The 22,876-nt window shown below is 36.1% G+C and overlaps 2 protein-coding genes across 2 annotated transcripts; both read left to right on the top strand.

Moving 5' to 3' along the window:
- The first annotated feature begins 729 nt into the window (after positions 1–729).
- LOC113738806 (uncharacterized) lies at positions 730–3,616 on the top strand. Its single transcript, XM_027266074.2, has one exon. The coding sequence runs from the start codon at positions 844–846 to the stop codon at positions 2,530–2,532; it is 1,689 nt and encodes a 562-aa protein (XP_027121875.1). The 5' UTR covers positions 730–843; the 3' UTR covers positions 2,533–3,616.
- Positions 3,617–9,518: 5,902 nt separating this feature from the next.
- On the top strand, positions 9,519–10,805 carry LOC113739158 (protein FAR1-RELATED SEQUENCE 5-like). Its single transcript, XM_027266402.2, has 3 exons — positions 9,519–10,080; positions 10,192–10,287; positions 10,384–10,805. The coding sequence occupies exons 1-3, from the start codon at positions 9,519–9,521 to the stop codon at positions 10,803–10,805; spliced, it is 1,080 nt and encodes a 359-aa protein (XP_027122203.2).
- Positions 10,806–22,876: the final 12,071 nt, after the last annotated feature.

Genomic DNA, 22,876 nt, shown 5'->3' with positions numbered 1-22,876 from the left:
TCGATCCTTACAATTATGATTTAATTAAATTGTAACTATTATGGTTTAGTTAGAAGTTTTACACGGTTGATAGAATTTAATCAATAGAAGGAAGCCTATAGTTTTACTGACTTCTAGTATTAAACCTTGATTATTAAATGTTGTTTTGTCTTGTTCTCCTTCAAGTATATAGTTACTTTTGTATTTGTACCAACCACCACACGTCTTCCTTCTTCTTCTTCTTCTGCTTCTTCTTCTTTATTTTTTCTCTTAAACTTGAAAACGAAATATTCTTCCATTTACCTAGAGAAGGAGAGGATCCTTGCTAATGCCAAACTATAATTTTAAGTTTCTTATACAATTTTTAGGCATACGGGTGCAATACAAACCTAATTTATTAGAATTTGTACTATGAGAATAATTAATTGCATGATACTACAATTGTGAAGAAGGTTGGAATGTCTAAGGTAAATTTTTTTTAGAAATTTCCATAGTAGCACAAGAGCTTTTTGAAAAGCTTTTGATATGAAACACAGACGCCTTGTACTGAGCTGGGGAGAACCAAATGAACAAGGGGGTCATCAACTCAACTAAAAACATTGTGGGGGAAAATGTGTGAGCAAAGTAAAGTTGAAGGGCATATTATAGAATTAACCCAACATTGGAAAAGAAACAGGAAAAAAAAAAAATCGGACGACAGCGTTTAGTGGAGTCCGCCAAAGAAACCTCAGCCGTTGCTTCCCACCTAGTTCTTTGCCCATTTTTGCTTCCCTCTCTATTGCTGAGAGCTTTTTCGCAGATTCAAATGGTGGGACTCCGTTAGTCTCCTTGAAATTCAAAATCAGGTACAATTTTCTTCCGTACATGATTTCTATGGCTTTGAATGCTAGATTTAAATCCGGGTTTTCGAATAACCTTAATAGCATCGAAGATGTCAAGAGTTTATACAAGCAGATGGTCAAAATGAGGCCTCTGCCTTCTGTTATTGACTTCAATCAATTGCTTGGTCGTGTGGTTAAATTGAAGCAATATTCAGCTGTTGTTTATCTCTTTAATGACATGTGTGTTTTGAACATTCCTGTTACTGAATGCTCCCTGAATATTGTCATGAATTCTTGCTGTTCTGCAAATCGCGTTGATTTCGGGTTTTCGATATTGGGGGAATTCTTTAAGCGTGGTGTTGTGCCTAATGTATCCACGTTTAGCACTTTACTGAAAGGATTGTTTAAAGAAAATAGGATTTCCCAGGCTCAGGAATTGTTCAAGAAGATAATATACGAAAAGTTATGCGAACCCGATGAGAAAATGTATGGGATTGTAGTAGACGGGCTTTGTAAAGTCGGGAACACGAAAATGGCTGTTGAATTTGTTAGGATAATGGAAAGAGGAAGAGTTAAACCGAATGCTGTAGTTTACAGTACTGTTATTGATAGTTTGTGCAAGGATAAAATGGTGGATGAAGCAGTTGCTCTTTTACGTCGGATGATTGGAAAAGGTGTTTCACCGGATGTTGTTACTTGTACTTGTTTGATTAAGGGTTTATGCAATACAGGGAAATTGGATGATGCTAAAAGTGTGTTCAATGAGATGGTGGATTTGGGTATTGCTCCAAATGTTTATACCTTTAATATATTGGTTGACGCGTTATGTAAGGAAGCTGAGGTAAAAGATGCAGAGGGTTTGGTTGACATAATGATTGAACAAGGTCAGTATCCTGATAGTTTCACTTACAATGCTTTGATTGAAGGATGTTGTTTGCAGGGTCGAGTAAACAAAGCAAGGAAATTCTTTGATACCATGGCTGCTCATGGAGTTGGTCCAGATATACTCAGTTATTGTATATTGATTAATGGATATTTTAAGAAAAGGAAAACTGATGAAGCCATGTATCTCTTCCGAGAGATATCACATAAAGGGTTAACACCTGATATTTCTATTTATAATACTGTCTTGCAGGGCTTGTTTAGGGTCGGAAGGTATGTTACTGCAGGAGAAGTTTTCCTTGGGATGCAATCTGCTAATATAAGTCCCGATTTTCATACTTATTGTGTGATGTTGCGTGGCCTATGTAAGAGTGGACATATTGATGAAGCATTAGAGCTGATTTCTAAGATTGAAACTGATGGAGTAGAACTTCATGTGTCTATGTACAATATCATCCTTGATGGGTTGTGCAAATGTGGGAGGCTTGATCATGCAAGAGGTCTTTTCAATAGTCTCTCAATTAAAAGACTGAATCCTAATGTTGCAACGTATAACACAATGATAACTGGGTTTTGTTGGGAAGGTTTGCTTGATGAAGCAAAAGAATTTGCCATCAAAATGGAAGAGAATGGTTGCTCGGCAGATATGATCACATACAATGTCATTGTTCAAGGACTTCTCAAAAGGGGTGAATTTGATGATGCAATAACATGTCTTGAAAAAATGTTTGAAAGAGGATTTTCTCTGCACTCATCTACATTTTCAATGTTACTTGATTTGCTCCAGGAAAATGAAAACAGTCCTGTTCTTGCCAAGATAATTCAGAAGTGTAATCCGGCAGGCAAGTAGTCAAAGTCATGAATGGTGGATAAATTGTACCACTTAGTAACTTGCTGTTCTATGCTGGCTCCTGAATCCACTATAAATTGGTCCTGAACTGTAATAATTGGGAAAATTAATGTTTTGAAATGGATGAGAGGTTGCCTCCATTTTGTGCTTTTGCTAAAGAACCATGACTGGTAATTCTGGAGGAGAACCCTTGGCCATATCCTGCAAACTGCAAGAAATTCCGTTTGGCTGTTCCATTTGTGCCGGCCTTTGTGATCCAGGAAGTCATCTACTGGACTGCTGAATTCAACGCTTTCTTGGCTTATGATCATGGTGTTGACCATTCAAAACTGATGAAAGTCCCCAGGGGAGGATGAGGATGAGGATGGACAAAATTTTGCTTTTGGTTTCCACGGTCCATGTGAGGGAAAGCCACAGTATTCCAGATGTGATTATGATAATTTAGAGATATGAATTCTCAAGGGTTGCAAGAACAACATAGGTTGGGTCATCAAGTATGGAGTGAGCTTGTGTCATATCACTGGGTTTCCATGACAGATTAGCCAAAGGCATAACCTAGCATGGCCTGAAGTGATAAGCTTTCATCCATATAATCCACAGATTGTGTTAATGTCCTTTGCTTTCAAGCCATTTTGGTACAACTTTGAGAATGGGACACGGGAAAATGTTGATGAGGGTCTATTACCATCTATGAGCCAATTGGTCCTATATGAATGGTCTCCTTTAGGCTGCAAAGACATAAGCATTCATTTACTGGATCCATGGTGTCACCTCAATTTTTACTGGGAGCAACAAGTGGGACCTGTACAAACATTTAACGTTGAGAGAACAGGAAATTGCACCCTGAAGACATGCATCAGCCCTTCCTGGGAGCATCATGAACTAAGTGAGTTTCAATATTTCTATTTGAAGGTAGAACTAGTAACGGACAAGTTAAATCTTGTAATATATCTCTGTTTATAGTTGATAGGAATGTCCAGTGATTTCTTCTGTGTGAAGACTTTGTTTTGTTAAGGAAGCAGACATGGATTTTTCTCTCTTACGTTCATCATTAAAATGCATTTGATCGTATTACTATTTTAAACATTGATCAACTTCAACTTTGATCTGGGATTCCAAGGAAAAAGCTTTCCCAATTAACAGAAATTCTTTAAAGGAAATTTGCTCGTCCTGTGGGATTGAGTAGGATCTACATTGATAATCCATGTTGTTATTAGTCTATCTTGCTAGTACTTAAGTTAGTTTTGGAATTTTTCTTGATGCCTCTATCAGTGCTACATCACGAAATCTTCATCTGCTTCCCTATAAGGAAAATTTTCTTCCATTGGAAACAAAGAAATTGAGATCATGAATTTTCATCCTGAAGTTATTTCATAGATTTTTAAGATGAAACTAATGGATTGAGGCAAACTCTAACACCTTGCTCTAATGCATTGTTTGGGGCTCAACTCCAGGAAATGGTTCTTGACTGGAAGGTGCTTTCTATTTATTTGGTAAATTCATCTAAAATATTATGTTCTACATCAGGCATGGACTTTTTTGCTTAAATTACACAATAGCTAGTGGTCTTTACTTTATGTTCTGAGAATGGAATACGTTGATATACGAGTTTAATGTTTGGAACCAATAAATATGAGCAATTCAGTTTGACATCTTAAGTGCTGGCTTAAATTTTAGTTTATTCCCACATATGATATGTTAGATTCAATGGCACACTGCTTCAAAAGTTGTCTGCCTTTGATTACAATTTTTTTTTTTTTTTAATCAAACTGAAGCAGAATCTGTTTTTGGGTAGCTTTGAGGTGACCCACGTTCTGCATCTCTTTGGTTCAGATATGACAGTATATATCTTGTGCTGTTTTCAAACTACTCATGCCTGTAATTTACCTCCCAAGTGTTGTTGTGGAGGGAGAAAGATAGTAGTTTTGAATCTTCACGGTACTTCCTTCTTTCTAGTAGTACTTGTAAGAATGGCAACTTGAGTGCCTCTGAATGTGCAATTAAAACACGATCAAACACGGTATCTGTATGTAACTTAAATTGGATATTTATTCTGCAGAATACTTTTGGAGCCATTTCTTTGTATTTCTGTACTCTGCAACTCTGATTCTTGTTACGCATTGGTTAAGTATTATGATGCTTTTCATTTGTTATGTTGTACAGATGCTAAGTCGACAATCTAGGAGAAACATAGAACTAAACATGGATGGGTTACAGTTTACAGGGTCTATATCAACTTATGGGCTTAGACATGTGAATCAGCCCACTGCTGATACTCAAAATGCCACATACAGTTGTCTTCAAGTTACCTTTTGTCCATGGCAGTGTAATAAATTTTCAAGCTCCAGTACCTTAGTTCCTTATTGATGCTGTACCTCAATTAGAAAGATCAACTTTTTCCAGCTAGGTCTTAGCATGTGCAGACAGAGAAAAATGAGAAGCACTTCCTCTGATTAATGCATGAAGTGACAATGAACATCCGAAGAACAAAAAATGTACAAATTTAGTAGTTATTTATGGCAGCTGTTGAACCCATCTTCATTCCCTCTACAGGAGACTCATGATTGGAAATTAGAAAGACAAATATTCTTCTATGTTATGCGCCTTCACGACTACTTTTAGAGATTATGTTTGATTAGTTTGCATCTTTATTAGATTGTTGGTGTTATGTTAGGTTTGCCTGTATCTAGCCTGTTTATAAATATGCACTGTAACAGGTAATATCTGGATTTTATGAATTCCTCCATTTGTCAGTATTGATCTTCTCGAAACAATGTTGACTTACCACTTATTGGTGGTCCTTTATTTGTTCTGATCTCTGCTTTAGGTTTGTCTTCTGCCTTTCGTATTCATGTATACTATTTGAACTGAGACAATGAACTTTCATACTCATTTATTCTGTCAATGGATTTTTCTTTTTTGACTAAACTAATTGCACCCTCCATTATAGGTTACTACTTAACTTCTTGTTGGGTATCTTCTTTTTGAAATGCTTGTTTTCTGTGATAATCCAAGTAATATCGCCCGACTTAGTACTTGAGACAACATTAAGATGTCCCATAAGTGGTTACAACACTTTGTTCTCAGTAGGGTTATTATCACTTTACCCTCTTAAACTATATCATTACTATCAGTTTACCTCCTACGTTATCTTTTAGTCACTTTACCCCTATAAGTAATTCATCTCAACATGTTAAGATATTTTGGACAAAAATACCCTTTTATTTTATAACATTACTATATTGTTATTATCCCTTTATTCGTTTGGATTATAGTGATACAATCACTTTAGTTCATAATATTATTTTCTAAGCATTTTATCTCATCGTTAATCTAACTAGTATAGTCAAAAAATTTTAAATATATTTACCCTTTTTTATATATAATTAAAAATAAAAAAGTTGGAATGGTTAATCTTTCTTTTTTTCACTTTAAGAGATCAAAAAATATAAAAATAAAAGGGTTTTCTCAAATTTCTTTCTTTCACACTTATTAATATTAGGAAAAGAAAAAGAGATAGGAACTAAAAAGAAAATAAAGAAAAGTTTAACATTATCGTATTACTTTAAGATTGTCGGGATTAGAATTGGAATTTGGTTGTAAACAAAAAAGTGAAATAATTCTAAAATAATAAAAGTATTTAATTCTTTCTTATTTGTAATTTTTAAAAAAAGAATTGAGCTCTCTCTCTCCCCCTCTCCCTCTCTATCTTTCTAATTTTTTTCAATATTAATAAGATTGTCAAGAAGAAAGAAATTAATACTTTGACTTTTTTTCTTGATACTAAAAAGGAGAAGAGTCTGGATAAATTGTCTACAAAATAATTGTACGGGGTAAATTGATTATGAGATTATATTTTATGGGGGTAAATTAATAATAATTTTAAGGGTTAAACATGTCTTTTCACTTTAATTAACAAATTTCGTTAAGTTTGACCGTTAGTCTTGGGGGTAAAGTGACTAAAAAATAACGGTAAGGGGAAAATTGATAGTAGCATCAAATGTTAAGGGGATAAAGTGATAATAACCCTTCTCAGTATTCCTCTTTAAGATTATTTCAGCAGTGACCTTTCACGATTGAAATCATAGGTTTCCTTTCCTTCTCAGGTATTCAGAGACAACGAGAGCAGCTATTCTACCCAATTAATCTCTCAACTTGAATCAATAACTGTATTTCATTCCACATGATGCAACATATATGACGTTGTACAAAGCTTCTAGCTGCCAGCATCTAACTTACATTATACTTTGCAATTATACAAGGGATCGTGCCATCGTGCTGTTGCTATTCTTAGAAACATAAACAACCGTCCGCATACTTCTTGAAGGAGATTACTTCTAACAGTTTCTTCACAATTGATTTCTCCCTCAATGGTCATCTCTTGCATGAAAGAGTTTTTATTGTCCTCATTGTGAAAGTTGCTTCACAAATGATTTCTTCTTCAATGGTCACCTCTCATGAAAGTTCTCACAATTAAATTATACCTTTTAAAAATAGAAATTGTGTACCTTTCTCTAATAGAAAGATTTTTTTTTTTTTTTTTTTTTTTTTTTGCAAATGAATCACACAAAAATGGAAATGAAAATTATAATGGTTGGGAATATTTTTACTTCACAAAATGTCAACATATATGTTAGAAATAATTTTACAATACCAAATTACAAAATTTTACCATCATTCATCAAGAAACATATTAAAATGAGTAAATAATAGTTTCTTTCTTGCTTGATCTTCAAATTATCTGACAATATACCCTAACCTTGTTCAGCAATACTAAAACTTATTGGTTAACTACACTTTGTCCCCAAATAGTGAAGTTGACAAAAGACTGCTTTTTCACTACCGAGTGTTTCTGGATTTAAGGCATATTAGCATGCAAACCCGTGCACATGCACCGGTAAATATGTTGGAAAAATTACCGTTTTCCTACTTTACTTTAATTCATAGGAATAATTTAAGACTGTTTCCACCAATTTCACTTTCTAAATTTTGATGAGGTATATACCAACCGAACTCTCTAAAGCCCAATGACATGCAGAACCATAGAGGTGACTAAAAAATGAAATCATCGATTCCTCTCAAACATTACATAAAGCATGGTGCAGTTGCTTATCAAAACACACAAAACTAGTACCTAATATTTCAGACATGTTTTAGGGCTGCCACGGATGAAAATCTTTGGTTAGTAAAAGAGAAAAATAAGAAATATTAGAAGAAGAGTTCGTGGTCTTGTGTGTTTATTCATTGTCAGAGGGATCCAATTCTTGTATTCTTTCCTTTGTCCAATCTCTTGATTTCAACTTTTTCTTCTGTTGACATTCTCTTACTCTGTACTTTTATGATTTTCTTTTTGTAATGTTGTAGAAATTTAACTGCTATTAGACTAGTTATGCTCGGAGTTAGTTCATGACACTTTTTCCTAAAATAACCCCACCACTCAAACTAACTTTCTATCTCCTACTTTATCTCTTATAATATCTACTTGTTGGACTAGGGGCAGGAGCGGTCATCAGGACGACCGCTCCTGAACGGTCCTCTCACAAGGAAAAACATGAGGAGAAAAATGATCCACGTTAGGAAAGCTTAAGAAAGGGTAAAAATGACGCCGTTCGAAATAAAAAAATTTCTGATTCCAAACGGAATCAGACGGAGCAAACGGTAGAGTTCAAAATTTGAAAAGCAAGTTGAAATTTTGAATGACCCGCAGAAAACAAAATTGAGGGAAGAGTCTTGGCGTGCTCCGTCTGAAGGTAAGGAGTTGACAGAAAACTCGTATCTCAGTTTTCTTTTCTCAAAAAACCTAGTCCCTTTTCTCAGTTTCCGTTCGAGAAACTTACCGAGAAACTGAGAAGAGACTTTGGCTACTGGGTCAACAAATGTTGTATCCATTATAAACGCTTACAAGGCAGGCGGCAAGGTAGAAGCAAACAGAGGAAATTCTTGTCCTTCAATGGAATAGCAGAAGCAGCTGCACTCTCTGAGTTTGGTGAAACGTAGAGCGTATTAGCAGACTAAGGTAATGTGACTGAACCATGTAACTAACTGTAGCCAATCATTTGTCACCCAAATGCACATCTGTTAAATGAAGGATGAAATTAGATATGAAAATGATAGAAGAATAGTAAAGTTGTACCGTATCTATGTGTTTGTGAGCATTCAGCTTTTCAGTGATGAACTATAATGGGATAGTAGTTATTGGAAGACCTAGGGATATGTATTCAAGTAAACCATCGAAAGAAATTAGGGAAAGATTAGAGAAACAAAATCACATTTAACAAGTGAATGAATGTACATTCTGTTGTAAATTAGTTACAGGTTATAGGCACTGTATTACAATTGACGTGAATCATTGTGCGCCTAATAGTTGGTCCATGCCTATGACACAATCTTAGTTTGCCCCTCTCTTCTGACCATGCGGTGTGTATAAAATAGAGGTGCAGAGTTGAATGGGGTGAAGCAGAGGAAAAGACCGACCTGTGTGAATAATAAATGGGTGTACCTGGTGTTGTAAGTAAATTACATGATGTAATAAATATATTACAATGAGTAGAGAATGCTTGTTTGGCCTTCAAATAGTAGAAAATGCAGAGTTGGTTTCGGCGGTTGTCATTGACGAATGACATAAGGTCCAGTTAAACAAAGTACCTGGAATCTAAATATAATCACCAGAGTGGATGTACATACAGTTAAAATACACTTACATCATCTGACCAACGCATTACAGTACGTATAACTTATTGTACACGAAATTGTATTTGTACATATATAATGCCATTGTCTTAGAGTATAATAGGATTTGATATACGAGTATTTGTACAACATTAATCATATTGATGGGAGTAATAATAGAATTTGGTACACGAGTAATGGGTGTAACATAACACATTATGAATGGTAATATACACTTATGTTGTCGTTTATGTACATAGTATTCATAACTGTTGTAAATTATGGCGTTTGATGCATAATTGGTAGGAGCAGAAGTAATGGATTGTAGCAAATTGGCAGAAGATGGGACCCCTGAATTAGGAATGGAGTTCAATAGTGAAGAGGATGCGTACAAGTTTTACAACAAATATGCCTTTAAAATGAGTTTTAGTGTACGGAAAGACTATCTAAATAAAGACAAAGACGGTGTGACCACGTCTAGGAGATATAGTTGCTGCAAGGAAGGTGTAAAACGCAAGTACGAAGGTGATGTGATGCCAAAGAGAACTCGAGCGCCGACGAAAACGGGGTGTGGAGCTAAAATGGTTATCGTGTTGTTTAGAGGGACAATGAAGTACCATGTGCATGACCTTGTCTTAGAACATAACCATGAGTTGCACATTGCTCAATGTTCGCACATGATGCCATCACAAAGAAAAGTGAGTGAGGCTCAAGGATTCCAAGCTGAAATAAGCGTGGATGCTGGGCTTTCATTGAAACAAAGCCACGAGCTTATGGGAAAGGAGGCAGGTGGGATGGAAAATGTGGGATATACTCGAGAAGACTTGAAACGATATCTTCGTACTCGACGGGAAAGGGGTTTGAAATATGGAGATGCAGGTAGCATGTTGAATTATTTTCAAGAGCAAACACTCGAGAATCCATCATTTTTTCATGCCGTACAGCTAGACTGTGAAGAGCAGATAACGAATATCTTTTGGGCTGATGCAGGAATGTTAATTGACTACAACTTTTTTGGGGATGTAGTCACATTCGACACAACGTACAAAACAAATAAAGAATACCGGCCACTTGGAGTGTTTGTGGGTTTTAACCAACATAGGTAAATTGTGATATTCGGTGATGTCCTTATGTATGATGAGACTATAGATTCTTTCAAATGGGTGTTTGGTACATTTCTAGAAGCCATGTGCGGAAAGCATCCAAGTACCATACTAACCGACCAAGATCACGCCATGGCAGCCGCTCTTTCAGTCGTCATGCCTGAAACATTTCGCTGTCTATGTACGTTTCACATAAGGCGTAATTTTATGAAACATCTTGGCAATCACTACAAGGAAAATAGTGATCTTCCATACATGTTTGGTGCCTGCATGTATGAGTTTGAAGAAGTGGAACAATTTAATAGGGTGTGGGAGGCGATGGTGAAGAAACACAATCTTGAAAATAATGAATGGCTCTCCGGGTTGTATCGAATTCATGATAAATGGGCAAGGTGCATGATGAAAGAAAGATGGACCGCAGGAATGCGAAGCACCCAACTTAGCGAAAGCCTAAATGCAGCGATTAAAAATCATTTGAAACTGGATCATGACCTTGTGTAGTTCTTTAGACATTTCAATCGGGTGGTTGATGAAAAGAGACATAATGAACTGATCGCATAATATGAAATGAGGCAAAAGCTCCCTATGGTAGGGTTAAGGCAAACACCTATGCTTGTGCATGCATCAGAGACGTATTCACCAACCGTATTTGTTGCATTCCAAAATGAATATGGCGAGTCAACAGCTATGGTTATATTGAGACAAAAAGATGCAGCGATGTTTGTGCAGTTTGCGGTCATGAGGTATGATGGAGGATCTGAAAGAATAGTGGTATTCAATCGGAATGATCTAAGTTTACATTGCAGTTGCAAAAAATACGAGAATGAAGGCATTTTATGTGGGCACGCGTTGAAGGTGTTTGATACCGTAGGCATAAAAATAATTCCTCCTGAGTACATTAAGAGGCGATGGACAAAAAGAGCTCGGGCTGGAGACTGTTTGGATCGGCAAGGACGGGAAGTTGTGGCTGACCCAAAAGTAATGATTTCGACTCGTTATCGGGAGCTCGCTCCAGCCATGATTAAGGTTGCAACTCGAGCAGCAATGTCAGAGGACACCAGCAAAGTAGCAATCACTATCATATCCGATTTGGCAAAAAGAGTTGAGCTACTCCTCTCAGAAAGCGAAGAGCAACCTTTGCAAAATCAAAAAAATCTGAATATGGAGGAACGGGATAAAATTGAAATTGTAAATGAAATGGGGGAGGCAGTAGTCGCAAGAGGCATTAAAAAATGAGGCGGTGGGAAGAAAAGTAGAGTGATGCGAAGTTGGGTCAATAAATTTGACAAAGTAAAAAGAAAATCTAGATTATCAAAGACTACACAGACTACGGTATGGATCAAATTTTAGTACTTGGAGAACATTTAAGCTAAAACTAAGTCATCATTATACTATTAACTAAAGTTTAGGTACCATTCATTATGAAATAATATTATTGCCATGTCAATACTGTAGGTCTCAGAATCGGAGTCGACATCGATTTCATTTGAGGAATACATGTTTATGGGATGTCGTTCATCTACTGACTCTGTTTCGGTTAGTATAAAATGGACACGACTCTTGCTTTTATTTGGATGTTTCTAACAGCATAAGTAGTTACATTGATGTTACATTGTGTGATAATGTTGTTACGGCCGTCATCTCTCATGATATATCTATTTTGTTTGTGTTATACAATGATTTGACCCATACGAAACTCGTAGACGCATTCAATGAGTCAGACAGTGAGTGGCCCTTCAAACGCTGTTGCTCCCGATATCGATGAAAGTGAAACGGTATGCATATATTTTGTAGTTAAAATAAAGACCTTCTTGTTTGTGTAGTATACAATAAAGACCTTTTTCATGCAATATTATGTAGTTAATGTATGCTCGCTTTAATAACATATCAATTTTTATTATTCGAAGGTCCACCGTTTGGCTAATCAGGGGCCTCCTGCAAGTGTCCCTACAGAATGCATGCATCCCAAATTTTCTATTTTTTCCAAGCATAACTCCATCAGAGATGTCTTAATGGTCTGATATATCATTTTTGTTTTAATATCTAGTCCAATTTAATTTTATAAGTGAGCAATATAGGCATTGATAATGATTTGTTGACAATCGATTACTTATACTATGTAATGTAGGAGGAGCGTGCGGCAATTTCAACACACTGTGATGTTGATACATATCATGTATTTGCACCATCACCCCAGGTGACAAACTTTTATCGATACATCACGTATTTATGTAATGTTGTTAATTGGAGACTTGGACATCGTATATCATTAATCGTATGTTTCATTAATAATATTTACTGATTTGCCATCATTACGCATTTTAGGAAAGATATAACACCCAGAGATTGCAACTACGCATTGACATCACCTCCCCTGAGAATAAGGTTGATGAATGATGTGTAACTATATTTTTTGAACGAGACATTAAGTGGTTGTCCCAACCTGGGAATGCTGCATATATACGTTACAAGTAGTTAATAAGCTGTTACAACTTATTGATGAGGTTGTACAAGTACCATTGATGTTTCACTCTTTTCAAATTTAGACAAGTGAATTACAATTGTAATCGCATCTAGTGTTAGTAGTCATCAATAGTTTATATTAGGTTGTATAAAATTGTTAGTAAATTATAAAGTTGGTAGAAAATTGAATTAACAATTTTACAATAGAATTGAACGTGTTTTTTGTGATCGGATATTTTTCACTAAATCGACCATAACAGTTGAATGTCTGTCGTGATATGTATACCATTGTACTACATTCAATTGCATACTTTAATAACATATTTATTGGCATAGATTGCATCGCCAAATGTATGATGTATAAGATAACACAATATAAAGTATAAATTGTCTTGATTTTGTTATGATGCTAAATTTGAATTATTATTGGGATATTTTTATAAAACATTATCATTTAGGTCATTTGTTTTGCATCGCTTGACGAAATTAGCGCACCATTGACATGATGTATCACAGGCACATCAATTGGTATTACAAGTTTTTAGCTTCATTGAATTATGGTCAAGCCAGGTCACGACCACATGTTGGTAACAGTACACAATGGGTTACAACCAATTAGGGATATGTTACTGTTGCGTTACAACTAGTTACGACTGTTTAACAGGCATGATTAATATCCAAATATGGTAAGCAATTTGTTTGAGTAGAAATTATAATGAGTATAGTTTTATCGCTACCTTGACAAACATTGGACTACATCCCTTGTTATCAGTTTATCCCATACAACACCTGGGAACGCCGTCATGCATTAGACAATGTGGTATATACCTTTGAAAGTCATCGTCGCTTGATTCAGTAAAGTCAGATAGGTCCGGGTCGGATATAAGCATGGGATCTGCTAAAATGTACTGAACATCAAATTGTTTTCCAATACCATGTCTTTTTGCGGCCTGGATCTCGTGGAATCTGTGAAGCCTACGCTGCATCTGCATAACTTCTCGCTGTAGTCTATGTAATATGCTTGCATCATTGGCTTGTGGTCCTATAACAAGATCTGCTGACCTTGTTCTCAGGACGTGGAGGCCATGCCAGCGACAAAATACCTCTAATTTCATTCTTCGCTCACGAACAAGCTCCCATATGGGTTCATGGTCCATAACGAAATAGCCAGACGATAGATGATCGTTGACGGTATTTTTAAAAATGTGGCCAGCTAGTCCCAGAAAGTTGTTGGTGTTAAGTGGAGCGTTCCTGAACTCGCCTTTGGTACCATATAAAATCCTCCCGTTTGGTGTTTCGTACTTGCTTATGGCATTTGTTGGACCCAAGGATGCTTTCTGTCTTTTTTGCCGAACATTTGATGGTGAACTTGTATGAGATCCTTCGTTTGTGGATTGCATGACTATGCTAATACCTACTGCTTTTTGGTTGGATGAAAGGAAGGATCTACTGATAAAGAATTAGGTGAGAGAAAACAAAAGTTAGAAATTTTTAACGGAGCACCTGTTTCAGACCATGCATAGTAAATGGTTTCTTCTGGCAACTTGACCAACTGCTTGCTGTGTCATTTCATGCTGTTCTCCATGGGATAGTACTCCTGGGTGAGTAGATGAAGGCATGGCAACTATCTATTAACGAGAAAATAAACTCAACGTTTGGTCAAATGTATAGTGTGTGGATGAAATAATGGTTCACTTCGATTGGGTCATGACATGTACTCCAACAACAATTGGGTCAGGTGAATACCCAGTTATACGTCAGTCACCTTACTTTTCAAGTGTAACAAGAAGTTACAACCAGCATATGTACGTTACAAGATGTTAATAAGTTGTTACTGATTATTGATGTGCTTGTACAGCCATCTTGTCATTTGCCTGTATGTTAAAACTTAGACAATTTGTTTACAATTGTATTAACGATGAGTATTACAGATAGTATTACAGGCACTTCAATATGTATTACTGCTTCAATACAAAAATGAAGTTACAATTGGCGGCTCGACTTAGTTCCACATGACCACATAATAAGTAACAGTTTCGCAGAAGAACATGATACTTCATTGGGACAAGTAATTTGAAAGTAGGGTAACTAATATTTAAAATGCAACAAATTTTGATTACTTCATGTACATGTTGAGTTACAACCAGTAATGTATATGTTACAATTCGTTACAACTAATGAATTTGCAATCCCCTGTTTTTTTGTCTTATGTAGTTAAAACTACTGATATTACAACTAGAAATTCCCTAATATTACAACCAGTGATTTTACAACTAGTTAATATCTGATGAACCTTTCCTCTTCTCTTGTTTGTGCAATTGCACTTGGCACAAACAACAAGTCCTCCCCCCAACACATAAAATTTCTTAGACACTTTAGTAAGTGTCTAATGAGAACATAGAGATGGTCGATTCGAACCCCAAAACAATTGATGTAGCGAGGCCTTCTCGAACATCTCATTAAATTAGCGAGATCTTCTCGAACATCATGCAACCTGCTGGCTGCTATTTGGCACCCAAGAACTTGATTTCTGTGTGAACCCTCTATTGATGATACTGCAATTAAGGTTAGAGAAGGGTTGAAGAATACTAATAATAAATTTCAGGCACGGGTTCATTGCCACCCTTCACATTTCTATTGAAATGGGAAGTGTGAAGTTATTGAAAATGGAAAATGTTTGTGTAGTAATGAAAGGTGGGCGGAAAAATTTTTGTTGTTGAGGGATATACTACTGCAACCGCACCTTTTTATAGTCCGCAAGACCCTCATAATGTGATAAAATATCACTGGACAGCGCATTCCAGGCCAAACAATTTTGTCATAGCAGTGGAAGCTGTAGAGTTCGATGCATGCCCTTGAACTGTGTCAAATCTGTTCAGACAATGAAACAAATTATGCAGCTTTAGTCATGAAATGACCTGTACACCAATATTAAGGGTCACGTGAATAAAGAGTTACACATCGTGACCTGTACGTTTCACTATGTATGGATTGCGTTACAACCAGTTAGGTGTATGTTACAATTCATTATAACTAATGAATTTGCAATTAGCAGCTTTTCGTCTGCTCTATTTAAAACTGAATAATATTCCAATTAGATATTCCCCGATGTTACAACTAGTTAATATTCGATGAACCTTTCCTCTTCTCTTGTTTGTGCTATTGCCCTTGGCAGAAACGATATTTCCTCCCACTGACACATTAAATTTCGTAGACACTTTATTAAGTGTCTATTGAGAATAGTTACGATGATCATTTCGAACCCCAAAATATTGCGTAGCGAGGCCTTCTCGAACATCTCATTAAAATAATGGGATCTTCCTGAACGTATACGAGGCCAACTAGTACATCGCGAGAGAAGAGACTGTAGACCCACATGCAGTGCCTGAACCATGTCAGATAAGTTTCGTGACGTACAAAGCATCAGATTTGTAGTACCGAGAGTGAATATACGTGTTACGTGCTGTTGCTAATCGTTTACAGATTTCAACACATGTTTTCGCAGCTTTTATCATCTAAGGACCTGTATCCAATATTGGGGGTTACGTCTATACAGAGTTACACATTATTGACGATAAGTTTCACTAATACCTTACATAGTAACGCTCTAAATACATTGTTCGCACTTTACCTTCTTCTATTTGTTGGGTGGCCCAACATTTTCATTGTTGTAAATAAGAACGCACAAAGCTGTAAGTAAGAATGCACGATTTGTGACTAGCTCAATAAACAAACAATCTCGTGTATTAGGTTCGTCAATATGTAGTTGGTGTCTTAAGATAACCATACAATCTCGTTTAGCTCAAAAAACACAATAGTTGAAACGCTTGCTGATGTCATTAACACAGAACAATTGCGTAGTACAAGTGTTTTCAGCTGTAAGGTTTTGCACACTTACTAGTTCCCAATAACCTGGGTGGGGAAAAAATTAATAGAACATGCTGTCAACATTACACTAAAAAAGTCACAGATAGTGCGAATGAGCTTACATCTACGAGCTCTCTAATACACAAGTCCGGTTCATATATCTTGCAGTCTAGCTAACGTGAGGTCAGCGAAAAACTGCTATTGTAAACAGCAGCAGGGCGATCAAAACCGAAATCATCAAGAAGGTTTTCATTTACTTGATGTCATTCTGGAGGCGTTGAATAGGATAGGAGAAGGTGGTTGCTTGATGGAGCACTGTTGCGGGACTGGCGAACGAGTTTTCTCTAGTTATTTCTTATCGATTAGGTAAGGTAGGGTAATAGTTAGTCTGAACAAACTCATCATCCCTCTGTATTGGATGAGCCCAGGCGAAAAAAGAACATGCTTTTGCATCATAGACGAAGTACAACAAACCTTTCGTTGGTTTCTGTGATTCCACGATCTTCAGGTTAGCCCTTTTTCCACAGTTACAGTGTGGCGCCCCGAAAAAAAAATGAGTTTGAGAACCCGGAAATTTTCTAATTTTCTAGGGTTTATTTTTTTTAATCGCCCGTCTTTTCTACATTTTCTTGATTAGAAAAATTTTCCAGATAAAGTTTATGAGCAAAGATAGTTTTAAAATGATTTTTCTAGTATCGGTTAGTTTTTGAGAAATTAAGAGCGTATTTTGAACGTGGGACCCGCAAGTGCGGTAAATGCATTATATTTTTGCCAACTTGTTGGAATTTTGTATTAAGTGATATTATTTTACAAAGTGTTAAGATATTTGTATTGGAGGGACAAAAAGATAAGATTAAAGCTTAGAGGTGCCAAGTGTCACAAACCCATTGGATGTTGAATTTGACCAAGACTTTTCTAACTTTACTAAAACCAATTTGGACCCAATTTTTCTCCCATTTTTCTTGTCATGGCCGGCTGTTAAGAGGAGCAAAATAAGAGAGAAAAAACTTCATTTTCTACTCCACTTTCTAGCTTCAATCTTACTCCAATTTACCAAATCAACCATTGAATCTTGTTTTTGCTCCATAGAAAACATTAAGTGAGTATTTGTGAGGTGTTTATTGGAGTGATTTGGAAGATTTAAGTGCAAGGTTGCTCCATCTCTTTGGTTACCAAAGTGAGTGGTGAAGGATCCCTTTCCTCCCTTAATTGATGCTTAAATCATGATTGGTGGTGGTATGAGATGCAATATTATGGATTATTTCTTGATTTGTGGTTGAAGTGATGAAGTTTTATTATTTTTGGAGATTTTTCTATTTTAATATGAACATGATTGTGTGGCTATATATGATGATGGGAAATGATATTTAAGGACTCTATGAGGTGGAAAAAGTAATTAATTGCAATTAATTTCTGTTTTGGAAGGAAAAGTGGAAAACTAGGTTTCAATGTTCTTCATTCTGTCCGAATTTATAGCTCCTAGTTAGAGGCCGAATTGGCCTTAGATTAAAACATGAAAGTTGTAGGGAATGACATTTTAGAGGTGCCTACAAATTTTAGGTCAATCGGAGTAGCGTAGAGTGAGAAAAGTCGAAATTACTATTGCTGATCTGGTTTTACCCGAATGTAAGAATTGCGCCTGTAATTGGTTGTTTCGGTCAGGATTGCTTCCGAATTAGTTGTTGAGGCCTTCTGATAAAATTTATCCCTGTTTCTTAGCTATCAGCTGGTTTTGGAATTTCTGGATTTGGACTTGGAGAGCCTGAGTTATGATGTTTCCGCTAGAATGCGTTCTGTGAAGCAGTTTTTGTGATTCTGGTGTGGTATCTTGCATTTTTGACTTGGTTACACTCGAAACTGGGTTGAGTGACCTTCTGCAATATTGTATCCCTATCTCTTAGCTTCGAAACGGTGGATCTTACACCTTCATCTGATAATCATAGTGCCTTTGGTACCATTACCGCAAAATGACGTCAAAACCTGTTTTTCTGGTTTTGAGCTTAACTTTCATTTCCGGACTTTTTCCTAGCTTGACTTGTCTTTGTACTACTTGGAGCTTGCTGAATGGCTATTGGATGAACTTGTTGTTGTGTGTGTACCTTTGGGACTGGCTGAGGAAATAATGAAGCCATGATGGCTGGAAAAGTAAGCAAATTTAGGGGAAGTGCTGTCCGAACTTTTAATGGACTTGTTTGCATTGAGTTTGTGATCTAAAACTTGGATTTGAGCAAGGCAATGATATATGATGGATGGTTTCTGAGCCATGGAGGTGAGTGACCTCAAACTATTTCTGAAGTTATTTATGAACCGTTTCCTGCATTATTTACTTTTGAGCTGTTTCCAAAGTTAATTTTGTACCGTTTTCTTGCATTATTTACCTTTAAACTGTTTCCAAAGTTACTTTTGAACTGTTTTCTTGCATATCATGCGTGGTTGCATGTGAATGTTCCTTATTTGCTATATTTTCTTGACTTCATGACTTGTATTATTGATTGATAACGTGTTAAGTGCTTTGAATGATTTTCAAAACGAGCTTTCTAGGCGAGTGTGTACTTTATCGCACTCGACCTAAATAACTGTGCAATTTTCAAGGATTTAATTATTGAAATGCTAGTTGTGTTATCGATCGACTCGAGCCAGAAGCGGACTCGGTCGGGCGATATGGTGACCCTGGGTGAATTTGGTATACTCGAGTATTACCTTGTAGTCCGGCTACGTCCGGATGGGTGGAGTCCGGCCAATGGTCGGATGGGTGGAGTCCGGTCAACGTCCGGAAAAGGGGATGAACGAACAAAAGGATGAACGAGGGATTCTACTTACAAAAAAATGTATTTTCAAACGATTGGAGGAATAAGGGGAAATGTCAGGGGAACGAACGAACAAACGAATAGTTCCATGTGAGCCCGTATCCTTTTAATGAATGTTACTATCGCTTTCCATTGTAAATGTTCCTTGAATTATTGATACTCCATTTTAATGTATTGTAAATGTTCATTTGATTTATGACATCATTGAAATGAACTATTGTGAAACCGATTTAATTACTGATTTTAATGGTTACTCGCTGAGCTTCTAGCTCACCCCAAAAATATTTTATTCCCCTCCACAGGGCTCGTGGCGAAGGAAAGACTTGTAATACTTGTTCACGTGACTGGATGGCATATATCTTGTATAATTTGGATTTGGAATCATTTTATGTATAGTTGAGAATTGTTCCGCTTCGCTTATGACATGTAAATATTGGAGATTTATATTGTAATATTTGAGGTTTATTCTTGTAATTCATTTGAGGACTGTAGTGAATGACTGAGTCCCGGCGAGAGCTGGGCAGGCGGTCCGCCGAACCCTCTGGTTCGCCTTAGGGGGAGGTGGGGCCGTCACATACAGTACCGATATTGGTACCTTAATTCACTAGATCCGTCACCAACATTGCTAGATGAAGACATCTGAACCATGTAAAACTCCTTTGGGGCCTATGATTAGAGAATATGGGGTGAGGGGATGAAATAATGGGGATGGTTAATATGTGACCAGTCTCAGATATAAACTAGCAACCATGGAGTGAAAGGCACAGTAATGATAACATATAAAGCGTTAAAGCGACAGTACCATATATTCGAACATTGTTACGTGGAGTTACTAACCTGTTACGAAAAATTGGTGCTGTTATTGTCAAAGGAACTTAACAACAGCTACGGCCCGGTGCTAATATACAAAGCGTTACTGTAGCTTATATAAAAAAGGGATAATTTCAGATACTTCCCCTTAGGTTTCTGACAGTTTCACTCCCCTCCCTGTGGTTTCAAAAATACCACAAACTTCCCCTAAAATTAAAAAGGCAGTCTCAAAATAGGCCTAATTAAAAAATACAAGGGTTAATATCAGAAACCTCCCTTGAGGTTTCTTCTAATCACACCTAGCACTCCTCATATTTTCAAAATCACACTTACCATCCCTAGAATGACAACTTTGGTATCATTGTCAACCCCTCATTATTTTTGTTCCACTTTTACCCTCCTTGTGAACTCTATTTTTTTTTAGAGTTAATTTCGGAAACCTCCCTTGAGGTTTTCCCTAAATTATGTAAAACTATTCTGTAATTATGTAATATTTTTTGTACAAAGTGTAACTGTAATTGAACTATTTGTAAAACTTATCGACACAAATACGATTATTACATATTGGACCCATATGTACACTAACAACTTATCACATTTCTATTGTAACGATGTACAAGAAGTTTACATAAAATTACAAAATATTCAAAAACTGTTACACTATTTAGGGATAGTTGATCTAATAACTATTCCTATCCCACTCCTTAATATTAAATAATCATGGAGTTTCCAGTGATGTTAACTTTTTGCAATTCCTAAGTGAATAATAACACAATCTAAAAGTAATTCAAAGATGATGAAAATTCATGAGTATATAGCATCAACAAGCCATTTCTACTTGAAAATAGGGTATCGTAATATTAATAACTTACAAACTCCATTCAACTAGGATGCACAAAAAGCTATTTATACTACCTCATTTTCACAAAAAATGGAAGAGCAAGTTTATTTACAACTGCAACCACATATTGAACTATTGTTGCCATTATCAGAATCCATATTCACATTTTTTTTTATCTCCGTTCAGATCAATATAACATTTTTTAAACAATGTGTAACTCTATGTGAATTATTTGTAAAACTTAATAATAGAAACGCAATCTATTATAAAAATGTACAAGAAACTTACATAAAATTGCAAAATGTTCAAAACATGTTACACTATTCAGGCACGATTTTGTAGTGTTACCAAAGTTGGTGGGATGTGAGTTACATAAATAGAGTTCACAATGAGGGTAAAAGTGGAAGAAAAATAATGAGGGGTTGACAATGATACCAAAGTTGTCATTTCAAGGGTGCTAAGTATGATTTCAAAAACATGAAGGGTGCTTGGTGTGATTAGAAGAAACCTCAAGGGAGGTTTCTGATATTAACCCAAAATACAAACAATAAAAAAATGGGGAGTTGGAGAGAGAAACAACTATATAACTGTGAATGCCCTGATTATCTTGCATTAGTGAGTTAATCTCATATGAAACAGGCAAGTAACTTGTGCTTCTCCTTGCAAGCTGCAGTAGGTATGTAATTTTATCTATATGACTAATATTTATTTATCTATAAACACTTTACTCGAGGTGATCTATGAGGTACAATAAGTTTACAAATATGTATATTATATTAGATGTTAGTTACTTGCCTGTTTTATATTGGTTAAAGGTTCTAATTTATCGTTAATTATATTAATTGTGTTTATAACTAATTTCACCAAATTTGTGCTGATACTCACGAAATATTAGCTAACTTGTGAGGGTATTTTAGTCTTTTTGGCCATGATGATGTAAGAAATATGACCTAAAATTCTGACAGGGGAGGTTTATGATATTTTTGAAACCATAGGGGACGAGAGTGAGACTGTCAGAAATCTCAACTCTAAATATCTGAAATTATCCCCAAAAAAAAGGGGTGATTCTTCTGCTTTAGTATACTTGCAACTAATTGTTAAGGTAACCATTACAGTTTGAGGTTTGGTCCAATGTCAATAAAAAGAGGGTATGAAATGGGACTAACACTAAAGTGGGATTAGACAAGAAGTTTTGCAACAGGGGCAAGTATATTAAATACTGATGACCGCTCCTGAGCTGTTAATGGCCATAATTTAGCCTCAACAAATTGTGTGGTCCAGATCACAAGTTGTACATCGATTTTCCCACCGTGTGTGGAACCCACACAATTTTGTACTAAAGTTACATATGGTGCAAACAAAATTACGCCGTGTGCAACCAAAGTTACGCGTTGTTGAAAATAGCCAAAACTAGTATCTCAAACTTCCCTAAATTTATTACCAGTCTGACTAATAAAAAGGGTCAGGTGGAAGTTATAAACTTGCGCAAGATTCAAGATGTCTTATACAAAACCACTATGTGTAACTTTTTATGTGCTCTATGTAACACACTTTCAACTAAGAAAGTAGATCTATACCAATCTATGCCAATTAATAATCCTTGCGTACAAAGCGTGAAGGTGATAAGAACGAGCATCTCTATAAATGTCATAACGTGTTCCTAATAAGTCAAGAATTTTGCCATTGCTCTTCATTGTCCATAATCTTCGTAGTGCCGGTATTACAAGTAGTTGGCAAAAACTCATAGACAGATTTAAAACAATTAATGCTCGGCTATTGTTATT

Source organism: Coffea arabica, chromosome 4c, assembly GCF_036785885.1.
Source record: "Coffea arabica cultivar ET-39 chromosome 4c, Coffea Arabica ET-39 HiFi, whole genome shotgun sequence".
Taxonomy (NCBI): Eukaryota; Viridiplantae; Streptophyta; class Magnoliopsida; order Gentianales; family Rubiaceae; genus Coffea; species Coffea arabica.
Note: the sequence above shows the minus strand (reverse complement) of the source record. Positions and strands in the feature narration are given on the sequence as shown.

Coding starts and splice junctions, on each gene's coding strand:
- LOC113739158 (XM_027266402.2), top strand. CDS start 9,519: ATGGATTGTAGCAAATTGGCAGAAGATGGGACCCCTGAATTAGGAATG. Junction 10,081..10,191: donor TTTGAAATATGGAGATGCAG/GTAGCATGTTGA, acceptor GGGCTGATGCAG/GAATGTTAATTGACTACAAC. Junction 10,288..10,383: donor GCCACTTGGAGTGTTTGTGG/GTTTTAACCAAC, acceptor GTACATTTCTAG/AAGCCATGTGCGGAAAGCAT.
- LOC113738806 (XM_027266074.2), top strand. CDS start 844: ATGATTTCTATGGCTTTGAATGCTAGATTTAAATCCGGGTTTTCGAAT.